At 45.2% G+C, this 15346-nt stretch overlaps 1 protein-coding gene across 15 annotated transcripts in view; it reads left to right on the forward strand.

The window, feature by feature from the left end:
- Window positions 1-3377: 3377 nt before the first annotated feature.
- The window catches only part of Reps1 (RALBP1 associated Eps domain containing 1), a 77816-nt gene continuing 65847 nt past the window's right edge, over window positions 3378-15346 (forward strand). For 12 of the 15 annotated variants that reach the window (XM_039105158.2, XM_039105167.2, XM_039105163.2 and 9 more), the window contains exon 1: window positions 3774-3926. In XM_039105158.2, the coding sequence (XP_038961086.1) occupies window positions 3774-3926 (153 nt within the window). Of the gene's footprint in view, window positions 3927-15346 lie in introns of all 15 variants that reach the window. The other 3 variants (NM_001415798.1, NM_001394899.2, NM_001394900.2) reach the window with 1 other exon arrangement.

Raw genomic sequence — 15346 nt, forward strand, 5'->3', positions numbered from 1 at the left:
TCAATGAGAAGTGTCCTGTCCCAGGCCTGTTGTAGTTTAGGAAAGCTTTATAAAGCAATACAGCTACAGACAGAGTAGCTTCACACTCTCTAAGGCTCATACGGTGGCGAATTTAGCTTGAGTAATTGGCAACAGGTAACAGGAAGGGCAATGGAAGAAGGAAATGGTGTCTGGTAGGCAACTCCTGGCTACAAGATCCTAGACTCTGTGATTCCCAAAAAGAAAATCCTGCCCCTCACTTTACACTGGGACAACATGATCCAAGTATAGGTGTCTGGTTGTTTTGTTTGTTTGTGACAGGATCTCACTTGGATTCCAGGCTGGGCTAGAATTCACAATTCTTCCTTTCCATGGGATTGTATGTGTATACACCCTACCGGACTTTCGAAGTATAATTTTGACTTTTTAATGTCATGTATATGAATGCTTTTGACTGCATGAGTGTATGTGCACCATCCATGTGCAGTGACCGCTGAAACCAGAAGACAGCATCAGATCCCAGGAGCTGGATTTAAGGTTAAGAGGCTGTACGTGAGCTGGGAATGGAATCTGGGTCCTCTGCAAGGGCAGCAAACGCTCTTAACTTCTCAGCCATCTCTCCAGCCCTTCAAAGCATAATTTTGAACCCATTAACTGGGCTGGAACTTAGAGACTTTGAGGACTGTAAGGAACAGGTTTATGTGAGAGGCGGCAGGAGAGGAGAAAAAGATAGATTATGGACACGTCAGAGCCTAGAACTTGTACACGAAGGAATCCTGCTTCTTTGGATTTGAAGAGAGGCACAGAGAGCTGGAGTTTGCTAAAGTTAAGGATGTGAGAGTAGGAAGTTAGAGTCCGGGCTGCTCGGTCCATCAACACTGAATTCATTTGATCACTCATGATTGAGGCATACCTGTACATGGACAGGCCTTGGAAGTGTGGTAAGCAAGAAACACTTCCTACTGAATACAGAGCTAGTGGCTCAGGGGACTTAAGAGAGGGTACTGGTTTCAGAGTTGAGTAGGTTTAGGATCCTATATCTAGATATTTGGTATCATGTGACTTACAAGTTGCTAAAACCATTTTTTTTTGTCTCAGTGTCCCAATTTTTCAAAAAAGGAAAATACTTGAAAAGCCTATTTCATGGGGTTGTTGTCCTCAATGTGGTAATTAGCATAAAAATTTAGAAAAATTCCTGGGCCACAATAACACTCAGTAATTACTAGTTATGAATATATATAGAAAGTAGATATGCAATGAAGAAAAAGAATTCAGATTAAGAGGATCAAACACAGTGCAACAGCTGGAGATCAGGTGTCAGGGGAACTGTTCTCTAAGACAGTGACCTTGGAACAGGAGAATAAACCGTAGAAGTGTCTGTGTGAGAATTCAGACAGGAACAAAGGCCTGGGGCAAGAAAGAGCTGCTAGCTAGGCCACGGGAAGGTGTCAGGGAAAAAGGGACTGGTGACAACAGGAATCAATTCCCACCTGGTTGAACCTATCTTTTAAAAAATACACACACACACACACACACACACACACACACACACACACACGACACACAAACTGACACACACACATACACACACATACATACACACACTCACACACATACACACACTGACACACACACTCAAACACATACACACACTGACACACACACACTCACACACATACACACACTGACATACACACATACACACTCACACACATACACACATTACACACACTGACACACAAACACACTGACATACACACATACACATGCACACACATACACACACATACACACAGGCATACACACGTACACACACTGACACACACATTCACACACATACACACTCACACACATACACACATACACACTCACACACATACACACATACACACTCACACACATACACACACATACACACTCACACACATACACACATACACACTCACACACATACACACACATTCACACACATACACATACACACACATTCACACACATACACACTCACACATATACACACTGACACATACACACATGCACACACATACACATACACACACTGAACACACATACACACATACTGACACACTGACACACATACACACACATACACACACAAAATCTGAAATTGTGAAAATGAGTTATATGAAGTAGAGTAATCTGAAAATGTCGACACAAAGTGGCATCTCTAAAGACTTAGATGAAGGGCTTCCCTGCTCATTTAGACTCAGCCTTCGAACAAAGCACGGCAGAGTGGTGCTTTTGGTGCCAGAGTCCTCCCTTCTGTTTCCTGGGCTGTTTGAGATAGGATTTCTCCCACATGGTCTAAGTTGGCCTTCAGTGTTCTATGCAGCTGAACATGACCTTGAACTCTGATCCTCCTGTCCTCTACCTTCCAAATGCTGGGATTACAGGTAAGCACCACCACGCGTGGTATAGGGGGTACTGGGAATAGAATCCAGGGTCTTGTGCACGCAAGCGCTCTAAGAAATGAGCTACAAACCCAGCCCTCTATGTCGGCTCAGTCTCATAATGATGTCCTCTTAATGGGCTAGATGTAACCAAACTTGACGAGTCTTCTGTGTAATCTCCCTTGGCTCCCATATCTGAAATACTTCGTATTTAATGCTGACAAGATAGCTGGCTGGCTGGTGATAGTATCCCATCACCAGGAAAGCAAAGGCAGAGGGATCAAGAGTTCAAGTCCAGCCTGACTTCATAGGGTTTCAGAAAAGAAATAGTTTAAAAAAGATTAAAGACTCATTAAGGGTGTATGAACTCCTGAGACAGGTGCAGATTAAGACAGCGCATTTTTCCCCCCACGGAGGAAAGGATCATGAGCCACAGGAGGCCCTGGAGTTGGCTGAAGGCCTACATAGGTTTATAGAGTGGATGGCATAAATCGACAATATTCGGTTTCCGGTGACAAAAACAAAAAAACCTCTGACCGTTTATTTTTTTCTTTCCATTTTGCAAACTTGGGTTTTATAGAAGACCGGGCTTAGGAGTGGGAATTCAGCCTCGGTTTAAGCGTCCACACCTGAGCAAGCTTCCCAGCTCCAGTGGACAGTGTAAAATGATGCACTCCTCCTCGGTAAGTGCAAACGGGTAGGAACTGCTGCATGCCAGAAGCTGCCACACTCGAGCCCGCAGCCCGACCTGAACCCTCCGCATCCGATCGCTGGCGGACTGGTCCTCAGGTGCCCCTCGCCTAGGGTCCTGGCGGAGGGCGCCCAGGGCCACTGGTCGCGCCGCGGGGCTCCGGCCAGCAGGGGGCGCTGCGGCCCGCTCTCCCGGGAGCGGCCAAGCCAGCCCGGTGGGTGTTTCTCTCTCTCTCTCTCTCTCTCTCTCTCTCCCTCTCTCTCCCTCTCCCTCTCGCGCTCTCTCCTCCCGGCCTCACATCCGGGTCTGGAGCGCGGCCGCCGCTGTCAGTGCCGGGCCGGGGCGCAGTCAATGGCGGCTGAAGGAGGCGGAGCGGCGGCCACGCGCAGCCCCGAGCCCCCGAAACTTTAGACTTCCGAAGCCCCACAACTTCTCGGAGGGGGGTGCGTGGGCGGAAGGGGAAGCCGAGGCGGGAAGCCCGAGGGACGCGGCCGAGCCCCGAGCCGCCGCCTCCTTCCCCACGCCGAGCTTTGCGGCCGCGCGCCGCCGCCGCCGGCTGCCCCGGGCCACACGAGCTCGCGGCCCCGCGGGGAGGCCGTGCTGCACGCAGTCCCCCGCCGGCCGCCCCGGGTCGCGGGGCCGGCGCCCGGGTGGTGCATGCGGGGCGGGGCGGCCGCGGGGCCGAGGCGAAGATGGAAGGCTTGACGCTGAGCGACGCCGAGCAGAAATACTACTCGGATCTCTTCTCCTACTGCGACATCGAGAGCACCAAGAAGGTGGTGGTCAACGGGCGAGTGCTCGAGCTGTTCCGGGCCGCGCAGCTGCCCAACGACGTGGTCCTCCAGGTACCGCCGCGTCCCCGGCCGCGCGGGCCTCGGGCAGCGGGAGCGGGAGTGGGCGACGTTTCCAGGAGGGCAGGTTCCACCCGGGGGGCTCCCGTGCGGCGGGCAGAGGCCGCAGGTGCGGGTGCGCGGGGACTCCCGGAGGGGGAGGGGTCGCTTGCCGGGGTGGGGGCGGGGGTCTGCGGAGCCTCAGCCTGCATCCCTCGGCCAGCCTGTGCACGGGAAGAGCAACTTCCCCGGGAGGCTCTCGGCTTGTGTGCGGATCCTAGCTTCTGCTGTGTGTGTTCCACATTCACAGAAGCTCTTCGGCTCCCGCACAATAGGAAAGTTACGAGTATAGGCAGGCAAAATGCCATATGAATTGGAGTGAGCCGAGCAGACTCGATGAAGTGAGTTTTGTTAAGGTATCCAAGAAGCAGGTTGGTTTTTTTGGGTTTTTTCTTTTTTCTTTTAGGAAGCTGTGTTTTTTTGGGGGGGGGGTTGCGACTAAGAAAATTTGAACTTCTGGCTAGTACTTGGCGTGTAGATAGATGTGAAAAGAACTTGTTCGTAGGATGGGTGGCCGATGTACCGTGGACAGTATCTTCTAGTGGGCTTTCCGAGTGTAGTTGGTGGAGCTGGTTCATTGGGTTTGGGATCTACTGGAACAGCTGGAATCAGAAGGTGGATATTCTCCTCGGTCTGTAGCTCTGCCCTGTAGCAGCAAGCACGGTTAGTGTAAACCTTCTTTGTCGTCTGTTTTTACAGGAGACTTCGTAGAAGTGCTAATATTTGTGATGAGCATTAACGCTACTGCCTCATGATTCATAGCTGCTAGTAAGAGCCTTTTTAAACGGCATGGGAGGAAGGAACCGTTTTAAGTTTTCATCCTAATATTGATCCCAAATCAGTTATCCGAATCTCCAAACACATGGAGATGGAAGTGGATAAAATGTAGGGGAAGCAGAATATTGGGGCAGAGGTTTTGTTTTACTTTGTTTTGAGACGGTTTCTTGCTTTATATCCCAGACTTGCCCTGAACTTCAGGGTCCTTTTGCTCCCTCAACTGCTCAAGTGCTGGGATTACAGGTGTGGGCTGGGCTAGGAGTCTCTCCGGGCTTTTACTGTGGTCTCCTATCAAATAGAATGTGACTCTGGGCCAGCACTCCCGTCTCCCCAGCCTTGAGTTCTTGTAGGCCCATTTTAGAGTGAAAGTCAGTTTGCTTAGAACAAAAACTCTAATAGATATAAAAATTTCTACAAATACTTCGGATATAGACGATACCCTAGTGCCTACTGTGGTTTAGGGAATGAGTTCTTTCTCTCTGTTTTATGTTGTCTTTTTTTTTTTTTTTTAAGCCTGGGGTGTGGTGGGGAAAGGTAAGTGTTTTAGGATAAGTAAGTCTAGATCTGTGCTGCTGAAAAGGGCAACATAGTGACTATTTTAGGCTTTTGCCGCTATTAACATTCTGCGAGGATTCACTGTTTTTGTTTTTTATGGCTCTCTTACAATGCTGAAACCAGTTTTAGCTTAGGTTCACACAACTGCCTGTAGTTTGCTGGTGGTCCTGTAGAGCTAGTGTCTTAATGGATTTGGTACAAAACCTACAGGTTCTGGTCAAAACATGCCCATTTATTATGGAAATAAGACATATAAAGGACTTAAAATCAAGGAGAAGCCTCCCATATTCTATCTTAGCTTATGTCTTTGGGGCTCAGAGTTGACAGAATGACTTTTTGTCGTTCTCATGGTGTACAAGACTTTTAGGTTGTTTAAATATATTGTCGTTCAGGGCATAGAAGTTAGCATTGATTAGCCTCCAGCTGAGGTATGTTCAATAGATCCAACTTATTTTCATATTTTACTCAATCGTATGGGTATTTGAAAATAACTTTCTATTGTTTTGTGCGTGGAGAGCTTAAGTAGCTTAAATATTTGGGATTCAATCGCACATTGGGAACCGTAGGAATCTCTGGAGCCAGACTTTCACAGTACTATGTTCAGGTTGAGTGTCCCTGATCAGGGCATCTGTAATACTCCTAAACTTAAAACTTTGTGGGCCAAAATAGCACAAGTGGAAAATTCCACATCATGAAACTTTCTTGTATTCATAATTATCGTTTTTTTTTAATTTACTCTCAAACTGTGGGACCACCGTGTATATGAGACATAAAGAGATCTCTTTAAACTTGGATCCCACCCCCAAGGTATCTCATTGTGCATACACAAACATTCCGAAATCTGGAGGGGAGAGTTGAAACTCAAAACACTTCGTTTTCAAGCATCGCTGATAAAGGACTGCCAACCTGTACTGCATAGCAGTCTGCAATCTCGAAGGCAGTTTACTTAAAATTTGGCCTAAGACATGGAAATGTGAGACAGAAGGGGGATGCGGATTTAGTTTCTCTTATGGGAGTTTGAGGTTTTCTGAAAACAGCAGTCCATGGCTTTCAGTGAGAAGCATTTGGGGTAACTCAAACATAACATACAGTTCTGTTCCCTTTCTCAAGCTAGATATTGGGGGAAATTAACAGAAGCACAAGGTGCTCTGAGGGCTTTGTAAATTACAGGACCATTCAGGTGTAAAGAAAAGGGTACCTGGAGGAAGCACATTGGGTTCACAAGCACAAAGGAAATAAAAACAGGACAGATTCAGATGGACTTCTTTCTAAGTTGGGATGGGGAAGAAAGTTGGGCTTCTAGGCAGGGGAGAAATATGACCAAAGTGGACCTCCTCCAAGCCTTTTCAAGGACTAGTAGATGATAAGGTTTTACCTAAGCTGAAATATGTTTGGAAATAATGAAACAGAGTTAGGAAGAGTTCCTATTACTAAAGACTGCAGGCAGGAGATTTCATACATATTTCAGTAGGCAGTGCAGAAGCATTGGAAATTTTTGGCTTTGAGTGGTAGAGAGAGTAAAGGATAGGGAAGGAGGCTCTTACAAAGGTCTGGCATGGGTGCTGGGTAATGGGTGCCCAAACCAGAGTGACAGCACTGGAATGGAAAATAAGGGTAGTGTCTTTCTGAAGAGCAGCTGGGGTCCTTAGTTGTTACTGTGTGAAATGCCTTGTGGGGCAACTCCTAATTGAATCCAGATGACCACGACTGGACGGGCAGCTTTGAACTAACTGTGAAGGGTATTTGAAAGAAAGGGTTCATATAGAAAGTACTCTAGGAAGCTTTTGTCAGTGCTAGAACAGAGGTTGTTATCTTGGGGCTAATTTTATATCAAAGATAGGAAATGGTGAGGAACTGGGCAGTAACACACAAAGCATGGGGTCGTAGGGCTGGTGACAGGATTCCATGGTAAGGGCATCCGCAGTTAAGCCGCTGCAGTGCCCTGCGTTTGATCCTCAGGACCTGCAGAATGGAGGCGGAGAGACTCCCAAGACCAGTTATGACTATGCCTCACAGCTGCCCATTAATTATTTTTTAAATAATAAAATATTTAAGAACAGCAAAAAACAGGGTGAGAGAGAACAGTATATGGGGAGTGGTTTTATACTCTCAGGCCAGTTGTCAATGTCTAAAGATATTTTGGGTTGTAATAAAATGGGGAGGGAATGGTTTTGCTGGCATGTAGTGGGTAGAGGCCAGATATACTGTTTAATAGCCCAGAGTGCATGGGACAGCCTGTAGAACAACTGTCTGGCTCAAGACGTCAGAGTTGTTGAGATCTGAGACCTGACCTGGAGTCTGACAGAGAACAGGAAATGACTAGTTACAGGAGTTGTCCTGAAGGCAAACTTGGCTAAGCATGGCCGATTTGGCGTAATTTGGATGGGAGAGATGGTGGCAAGGATTCCTGTTGGACACCACTCCAATTAGAACAGGGGCAGGATGGGGCCTGGTGTTGTAAGGAGGAGTGGGGAGTGTGACTGCAGGCATTTTGGGATGTTGCTAACCTTCATCAAGTAGGAACAGGTATTTTATTTATGGTGAATGTTGGTTCTGTTCACAAGTTGGCCGTCACTTCCTCATTGAGGGCAGGGAGCAGACAGTGTTTTACATACCTATTAGGACCTAGATTGATCCAGTATTTTTCAACATTTGTTAATAAAAGTCACGAGAGAGGGCTGAGTCATCTGGAGAAAGCAGGGTAGAGAACAAAGAACAGAGAGAGGGCCTAGAACTGAAGGGGAAGGAGCTGGCATTGAGTGCCCACTGGGCTCCTTTTACCAGGCAAGCCCTTCTCATGCAGGCACTCAGTTGACCCCTGCACAGCGCTGTGAAGTGGGTGCCATTTTTATTAACAAGGAACTTGGTAGGCAGAGAGGTTAAGTAACTTGTTTATGAATAGTGAATGTCCTTTCCTTTCCTTCCCGTTGTCCCTTGCCCCCTTGTAGCTGGCTCCTCACTGTTGGGACCTCTGAAGAATGGGTTAAGTCATTCAGACTTTGATTTGCTTGCTTGAGTTACATGTACTCTTTTTCTTTTGAATAGTGAAGGGTTTAATTTATAATGATGTCTCAAAACAGTCACTTCAGAGAGAGGTAGATTCTTGTGGTTGCTTTCCTGGGTACAAATTGACACAGTTTTATATTATACTGTCAAGACATCTTAAGGGATATCATTACACGTGCTAGTATCTGTTACTTTTAAAAACTATTTATTCTGTGTATACAAGTGTTCTGTCAGTGTATGTGTCTGTGTACCATGAGCGTGGCTGGTGCCCACAGAGGTGAGAAGAGGATGTCAGACTCCTGGGAGCTTGAGTTAGAGAATATTGGCACCACCACACAGGTGCTGGGAATTGCTCTCAGGTCCTCTGGAAGAGCAAACCGGTGTTCTTAACCACTGAGCATCTCCACAGCACCCAAGCGTTTGTTTCTTGAGACAGGGTCTCCCGACGCAGCCAAGGCTGGCCTGGAATAGCAGAGTAAAACTTATTTGGGGGTAAAGGGTTTGTTGTTGAAGATAGTGTCAGTAGACCAGGAGGAGGAGCGAAATAGTTTGACTGAAGATCTGACCTCAATATTTAATTATCAATTTAGCCATTTGCTGAAGATTTTCAGTGTTACAGCATTAAACTTAGCTTTTCCAGAAGCAATTTATTTTTTAAAGAATAAGAAAAGTATATTCTTTACCACATTAATCAGTATGTCTTCTTGGCTTTCACTTTAAAAGAAAAAAAAAAACCTCTTTATCTGGGAATTGTCAAAACTTACCCAGACTTTGAATGTGTGATTTCGTGATAAAGCTTTGAGTACTAGCTGTCCTTTCCCTGCAGTTTGCCAGCAGTGTGCCCTTTTGGGTCAGCGTGCTGAGCAGTAGCTGGAAGAAGTGTTGAATAAGATACTAACTTAATGCGAGGAAAGCAACAGCAATGAAATGGAAACCGGCTTTTCTCTTGAAACTCGCTTGAGTTGGTTATGAAATCTGTTAACTAGTAAAATAGCTGAAGTGGAATTATAAACCTTATTTATGCATCGGATATTAGAACTATAACCTTACTTACACATCAGATATTAGAAACTTAGTAAAATGTCAGTTTGCAGCCCTCAAGACATGGGATTTTATTTTTTGTAAGTTCTAAGTCACTGTCTATAAAGAGTAAAACTGTACACCTGAGTTGGTCAGACGTCCTCCATGCACTGCTGTAAAGAGTACACACACCGAGTTAGCGGGCATCCCCATGCCCTGCATGTATGAGGAAGACAGCTGGCATCTTCACACAGTGTCTGTTCACACAGTGTCGGCCATGCTTGCTTCTGGAATTCCTGTGCTGGCTGGAGGCTTGCTTTCCTTCATGCCCAGCGTCTTCATGTTGGGGACCTTACTGCAAGCACTGTGACAGTAGAAAAGAGCATAAGGAGTACCAAACAGAGGCTGGCCTCAGCCAGTTCTGTGACCTCCACAGTCGGTTCACCTGAATCACCGCACATGAAGTGGCCGGGGTGGGTTTTCTGGACTTCTGATTGAAAAGATTGTCTTTTTCCACGGTGGCTACTCTGTCCAGCCTTACCCATAGGAAGACACGCGGTGTGTGTGCTGCCCACTGCTGTAACACTTCAGCTGCTTTCTTTGCATTCCTCGAGTGCTCTAAGGAGGGAAACCTATTCTGTGGTGACAGCTGGCAATGCTGTGGTGACAAACAGAAGAGGAAACTAAGGCAAAGATTGTATGAGTTCTTCAAGGTGTCTGACCAGTGAGTGCTTAAGATGAGAAATGCGCCTGGCCTCCAGCCTTTATCCTTTCTTATGGTGCAAGTTCTGCGGCCTTGCCTCAGTGTGGTGGCCTGAGTGAGAATGGCCGCTTTGGCTCACACGTCTGAGTACTCGGGACCCAGTAGGTAGAACAGTTTGGGAAGGATTGGGACATCGGACCTTTTTGGAGGATGTGTCACTGGAGATGAGCTTTGCCCATTGTCTCTCTTGGCCTCCTCCTTGTGAGTCAGGGTGTGAAGTCTGTTACTCCTGTGCCCTGCACGCCTTTGCTCTGTCACAAACATTAACCCTTTGAAACAGCCCAAATAAAGGCTGTCTTTTGTAAGTGGCCTTGGCCATGGGGTTTTGTCACAGCAACAGAGAAGCACAGGGCACGGTGATGGCTGTCTTCATTAGGGTCTTCCTGTTTCCCTCTGTAGGAGAGATGTGTCTGGCAAGGCTAACCGCCTACCTTATCCTTTAAGATTGGTAAATTGCAGGGCCTGGGCTTTAAAAATGTGCATCTCTTCTGTTTTGTTTCAAGAGTTATCATATATTTAATTTGAAGTCTGTGTTGTTAAGGGACAAAGTCAGATTTTGTTATTATGGTTTTTGAGTTATTGAATCCTTAGGGATTCTGGTGATCACATTGGACATCTGCTTAGAAGACACAGTTATGCAACATTTTACATTAAATCTGGTGTTGCCGGCCTGTCCTAGCCTGGTTAAGCTCCAGAGGCTCCCTAGGTTAACACAGTCTTATAGTGCAAAATACTGAAGACATCTTTCTCAAATCAGTTTTATATAGTACTTCTTTGGCCATACTTGTAATCAGCTGTTGTCTCCACCACTGTGTGTTGTACCTGTGGTAATGTTGAAAGGAACTGTGTACACACAGAGAACCATTGGTGAGAGGATAGTGAGACAGAAGTGAGCGGGAACACAGCTCAGGGCAGGATGGGCAGACAGTGATAGGGATGGGGGGCAGTGAGCCGCACAGCAAGGGAACTGTCTGAAGCTATGATGAGATTATGTGTTGAAGATGAGAAGCTGTGACATTAATGGACAAAAGAACAAGGAAGGAGCCAGTTACTCTGGGGAGTTACGGTTTTAATGGAATCAGAATCTATAAAGTTTTATTCGGAGGAGTAATATCTAAATTCTGTTTTTAAAGACCACTCATAACTTTAAAAAAGGACTTATTTATCATATATATACAAACATGTGTGTGTGTGTGTGTGTGTGTGTGTGTGTGTGTGTGTGTGTTGGGGGGGGTCTGTCCTCATGCACATCAGAGGAGGGACCCAGATTTTCTTACAGATGGTTGTGAGCCACCATGTGGTCCAACTCAGCGTGTCTGGAAGAACAGCCAGAGTGCACTTCATCCCTGAGCCATGTCTTTCGCTCTCCTCCACACTCATAACTTTATAAGTGAAGAGAGTACTGAGGACGGTGAACAGATTGGTCAGTGGATATGCGGGAGTTCACATGGGAAACAGCAGTGGCTTAGATTAGAGAGAGGCAGTAGGAGTGGGAGTGGTAAGATTGTTAGTTAAAAATAGGACGCCATGGTAATGGGTTTGATATGGAGCTTGAGAGAGGGGACGGAGCATAAGGGTATTGTTGGTGTTGGGAAGGGGTGGGGTTTAGGGGATACTATTTTGGTAAAAGAGTAGTGATGCATTTGCAAGTTCCCTTTTGTTCACTTTAAACTATGGAAGTCTGTGTCATGAACTTTACCATCCATGACCCACACATCTTGAGAAGATATTTATCTCTTAGAGGAAGAATTGAAGATTTTTAGATTGTTGGCAAATTGAAAACAGTAACTGATGAAAATATTGAAGAAAAGACTATAAAGAAAAAAATGTCTAGAATTGAGTCTCAAGGACCACTGAACATTTCAGGTTGGGAAGTAGAAGCCTTAGGGGGGAAGCTAAGAACAACCAGGATGGTTGGAGGGAGGTGGGAGTGCAGGACGCACATCCTGCCCAAACTGCAAGTGTTCATGGCGGTGAGCACCAGCTGCATCGAGTCTGGCTGAGAGACTGAGAAATGTGGGTAGAGATGAAGCCATTGGATTGGTTTAGAAACTCGATGGAGCTTCCGTAGCCCTGTTTCATGGACTACTTTCAATAGATGCCAGGTGTGAATGACCTGGGGATTAGATAGCCAAGGGCCTAGAGGTAGGGCCTAGAGGTAGCTTTTTGAAAAGTCATTTGCCCATGAAAGTGAGTAGACCCAGGGCAGACCCAGCTGAACTGAGGGGAGGAGTGGGATTTAAAGGAAACCTTCACAGAGGCATAATTTCAGCTATTCCGGCTGTTTTCCTGCTCTCTTCATAGTCGTCTCCTTCTTTTCCTCAGCAGTCTGGAGAGAGTAGGGATGGTCTGGATCCTGACCACACAGTCTTCTGGGAGGAAAGAGTTCATTCTTTCGATTTTAACCCAGGGAGGCAAATAGGAAGGTATGTAGATTTAGTGGAGAAATGTTCCAGCCAGTGGCTTCTGCTTTCTCCCGAGACAAGATTAATAGTGTAGTTTCAGGAAATCAACATACAATATGAGGAAACATTTGTTGTAGTGTCAAAAAGATCTAAAGTTTTAGGGATGAACTATAAAATATTTAACACAAAATCTGAAGATTTAAACTGAATATGTATCTAGATTGGAAGGCTGAATATTAATATGTAGATTTTAACAAAAATCCTTGTGGTTTGTTGAAACAGTTAAGCCATTCCCAAAGACTTATGGAAAGATACAGGAACAAAATTGGAGACTTGATCCTTCTCATTCTAAAAATTGACTACACTGCTATGCTAACCAGGACAGGATGATTGGCCAAAGATTAAATGCATACATAGATCAGTGATCAGAATTGAGAATTCAGAAATAAGCCTTTATATGTAAGACTGGTTTATTTTGTGGGGATGTGCATGGATATTTTATTGGGAAAAGGGTATTCTCAGCAGATGCTTCTAATGCTTAGATTCCTGTGTACTTAGGGGAAAATGTACTTAAGCATTTTGTTTATAAATCACAAAATAACAAAATATACAAAACTTAACTTAAAATAGATTATATGCTTAATTGCAAAATTTAAATCCATGAAACTTCTAGATGAGTGACATTGGGTTAGCCTGACATTCTTACATATGACACTAAGATCCTATGTACTTTGAAAGAAAAAAAAAGTATGAATTGGATTTTATCTAAAAAACGTTCTTAGCATTTAATATTGCAGAAGATACTTAAGAAAGTTCAAAGGATATAGACTTGGAAAGATTTGCATATTATAAACATGGTAAAGGTCTTTCATCTAGAATATGTTATTACTAATTAGGGAGCTACATACTAAACCACAGTGATATACTGTCACTAGAAAGGCTGTGGTTAAAGTCTGTAATACTTAGTGTTGGCCCTGTGAAGAGAGGACAATGCTTTCACACTGCTCCGGGGAATGCAATCGCCACAGAGCTGTGTTGTGAAACACTGGCCTTAAAACGAGCATGCACTTACCTAGGAATAAGATACTGTGCTCCTGTGCATCTACCCAAGAGAATGAGAAAATGTTCCAAGTGTTCTTTGTTAGAAAATTTACAAATGCACTATTCTATAGCAAACCTGGAAAAAACAACCCAAGTACCCATCAATTAGTAATTAGCAAATAAAATGTTATATCCATAAAGCAAAATAATACTCTGCCATCAAAAGGAACACATTCTTGATAGACGTTGCAACAAAGACAATGGAAGAAACACACTACTGAGAGACACCAGACACAAAAGAGTGCCCGTGCACTGCATCACATGAAACATTCGAAACTACCTCTGGAAAAGATCCACAGAAACAGGAAGTGAGGGAAACAGATATTGATGGTTCTCTAATGCCAGGGCAGCAGGGGCAGCTGGAGGGAATCAACTTTGGGATAAGAAAAATGATAAACGCAACTTATGTGATGGTATTCAGCACTAACCTCTGTAAGCTGTATTGTGGTTGAATTTCATGGTGTAAAAACTGTGCTTCAAGGGGTTGGGGATTTAGTTCAGGGTAGAGCGCTTGCCTAGCAAGTGCAAGGCCCTGGGTTCGGTCCCCAGCTCCGAAAAAAAAAAAAAAAGTGCTTCACAGCTCTTTTTTTTTTTAAATCATGAATTTGTCATTTTGAAAGTGTCATGCACTATGGATTTTACTGTGAATATAGTTTTATCAAGCTTCAGCATAATTTAATGCAAACTGGCGTTTGGTGAGGATAGACTTGATCTGTAGCTTATCACACAAAGAGTTGTTAGCACTGACTCTGCTGGTTTGGCTGTTTTTGCTCTTATAGCTTACACTGGCCCAGATACACTGTATAGTTGGGGGTCACCTCGAATTCCTGGCCCTGCTGCCTCCGTCTTCCAGTGCTGGGGTAACAGGCACGTGGCACCACGTCTGACCACCAGCAATGAGTACTGGCTAGCATTTGTGCATTTTGGTCTGTGTGTCAGGACTGTTCTTCACACTCTGAATGTATGAATTTCCTCCTCTAACTCAAGTGATCCTTCCGTGTTGGCCTCTAAAGAGCACCAGGTCCACGGGAGTGCCATTATAGTCAGTTCACCTACTCTGTGAGCACCATGTTTGTTAGAAGGGGCTAGAAATGAAGACGTAGGCCGAATCTGGACCAGTTTCTGTCTTTAGACTTTGGGTGGCAGATTACTTGTTTGTATACTGCTGTGATAAAACATGACTAGGTACCTTACAGAACGTTTATGTGGGGCTTCTGGCTCCAGAGGGTTAGAATCCATGATGCTGGGACAGAGGGCAGGAGCCTGCCAAGAGCTTGTTTTTGAACCACAGATTGGAAGCAGAGAGGACTAACTGAAAGTGGCAGGAGTTTTGTGACACCTCAGAGCCCACGCCCAGTGACATTCCCCTTCCAGCAAGGCCACATCTCCTGATCATTCCCAAAGAGCCACCACCTGGGACCAAGTATTCAAGTGCCCAAGACGCAGTGAGCGTCTCATCCACACCTCACAGATCTTAGGGCACTTATATACTTAATTGGGATGTCATAGTTTATGGGAAATGACAGAAATGTAGTACCCAAAATATGAATTTAAAATAATCATGTCTGGCAAATTACAATCTTAATGCATAGTAGTCTCTACTACTTGGTGACTGAAAAATCAGTCTGTCACTGTCCTGACTCTGTAGACAGCTGGCTTTTGATGAGCATCTTAGTGGCGTCTCCATTTAATTCCTGAGTTTTCCTAGGTAGCCAGATCTTGGGTCCAGACATCACAATTATGCTCCT

This window comes from Rattus norvegicus, chromosome 1, assembly GCF_036323735.1.
Source record: "Rattus norvegicus strain BN/NHsdMcwi chromosome 1, GRCr8, whole genome shotgun sequence".
Lineage (NCBI taxonomy): Eukaryota > Metazoa > Chordata > Mammalia > Rodentia > Muridae > Rattus > Rattus norvegicus.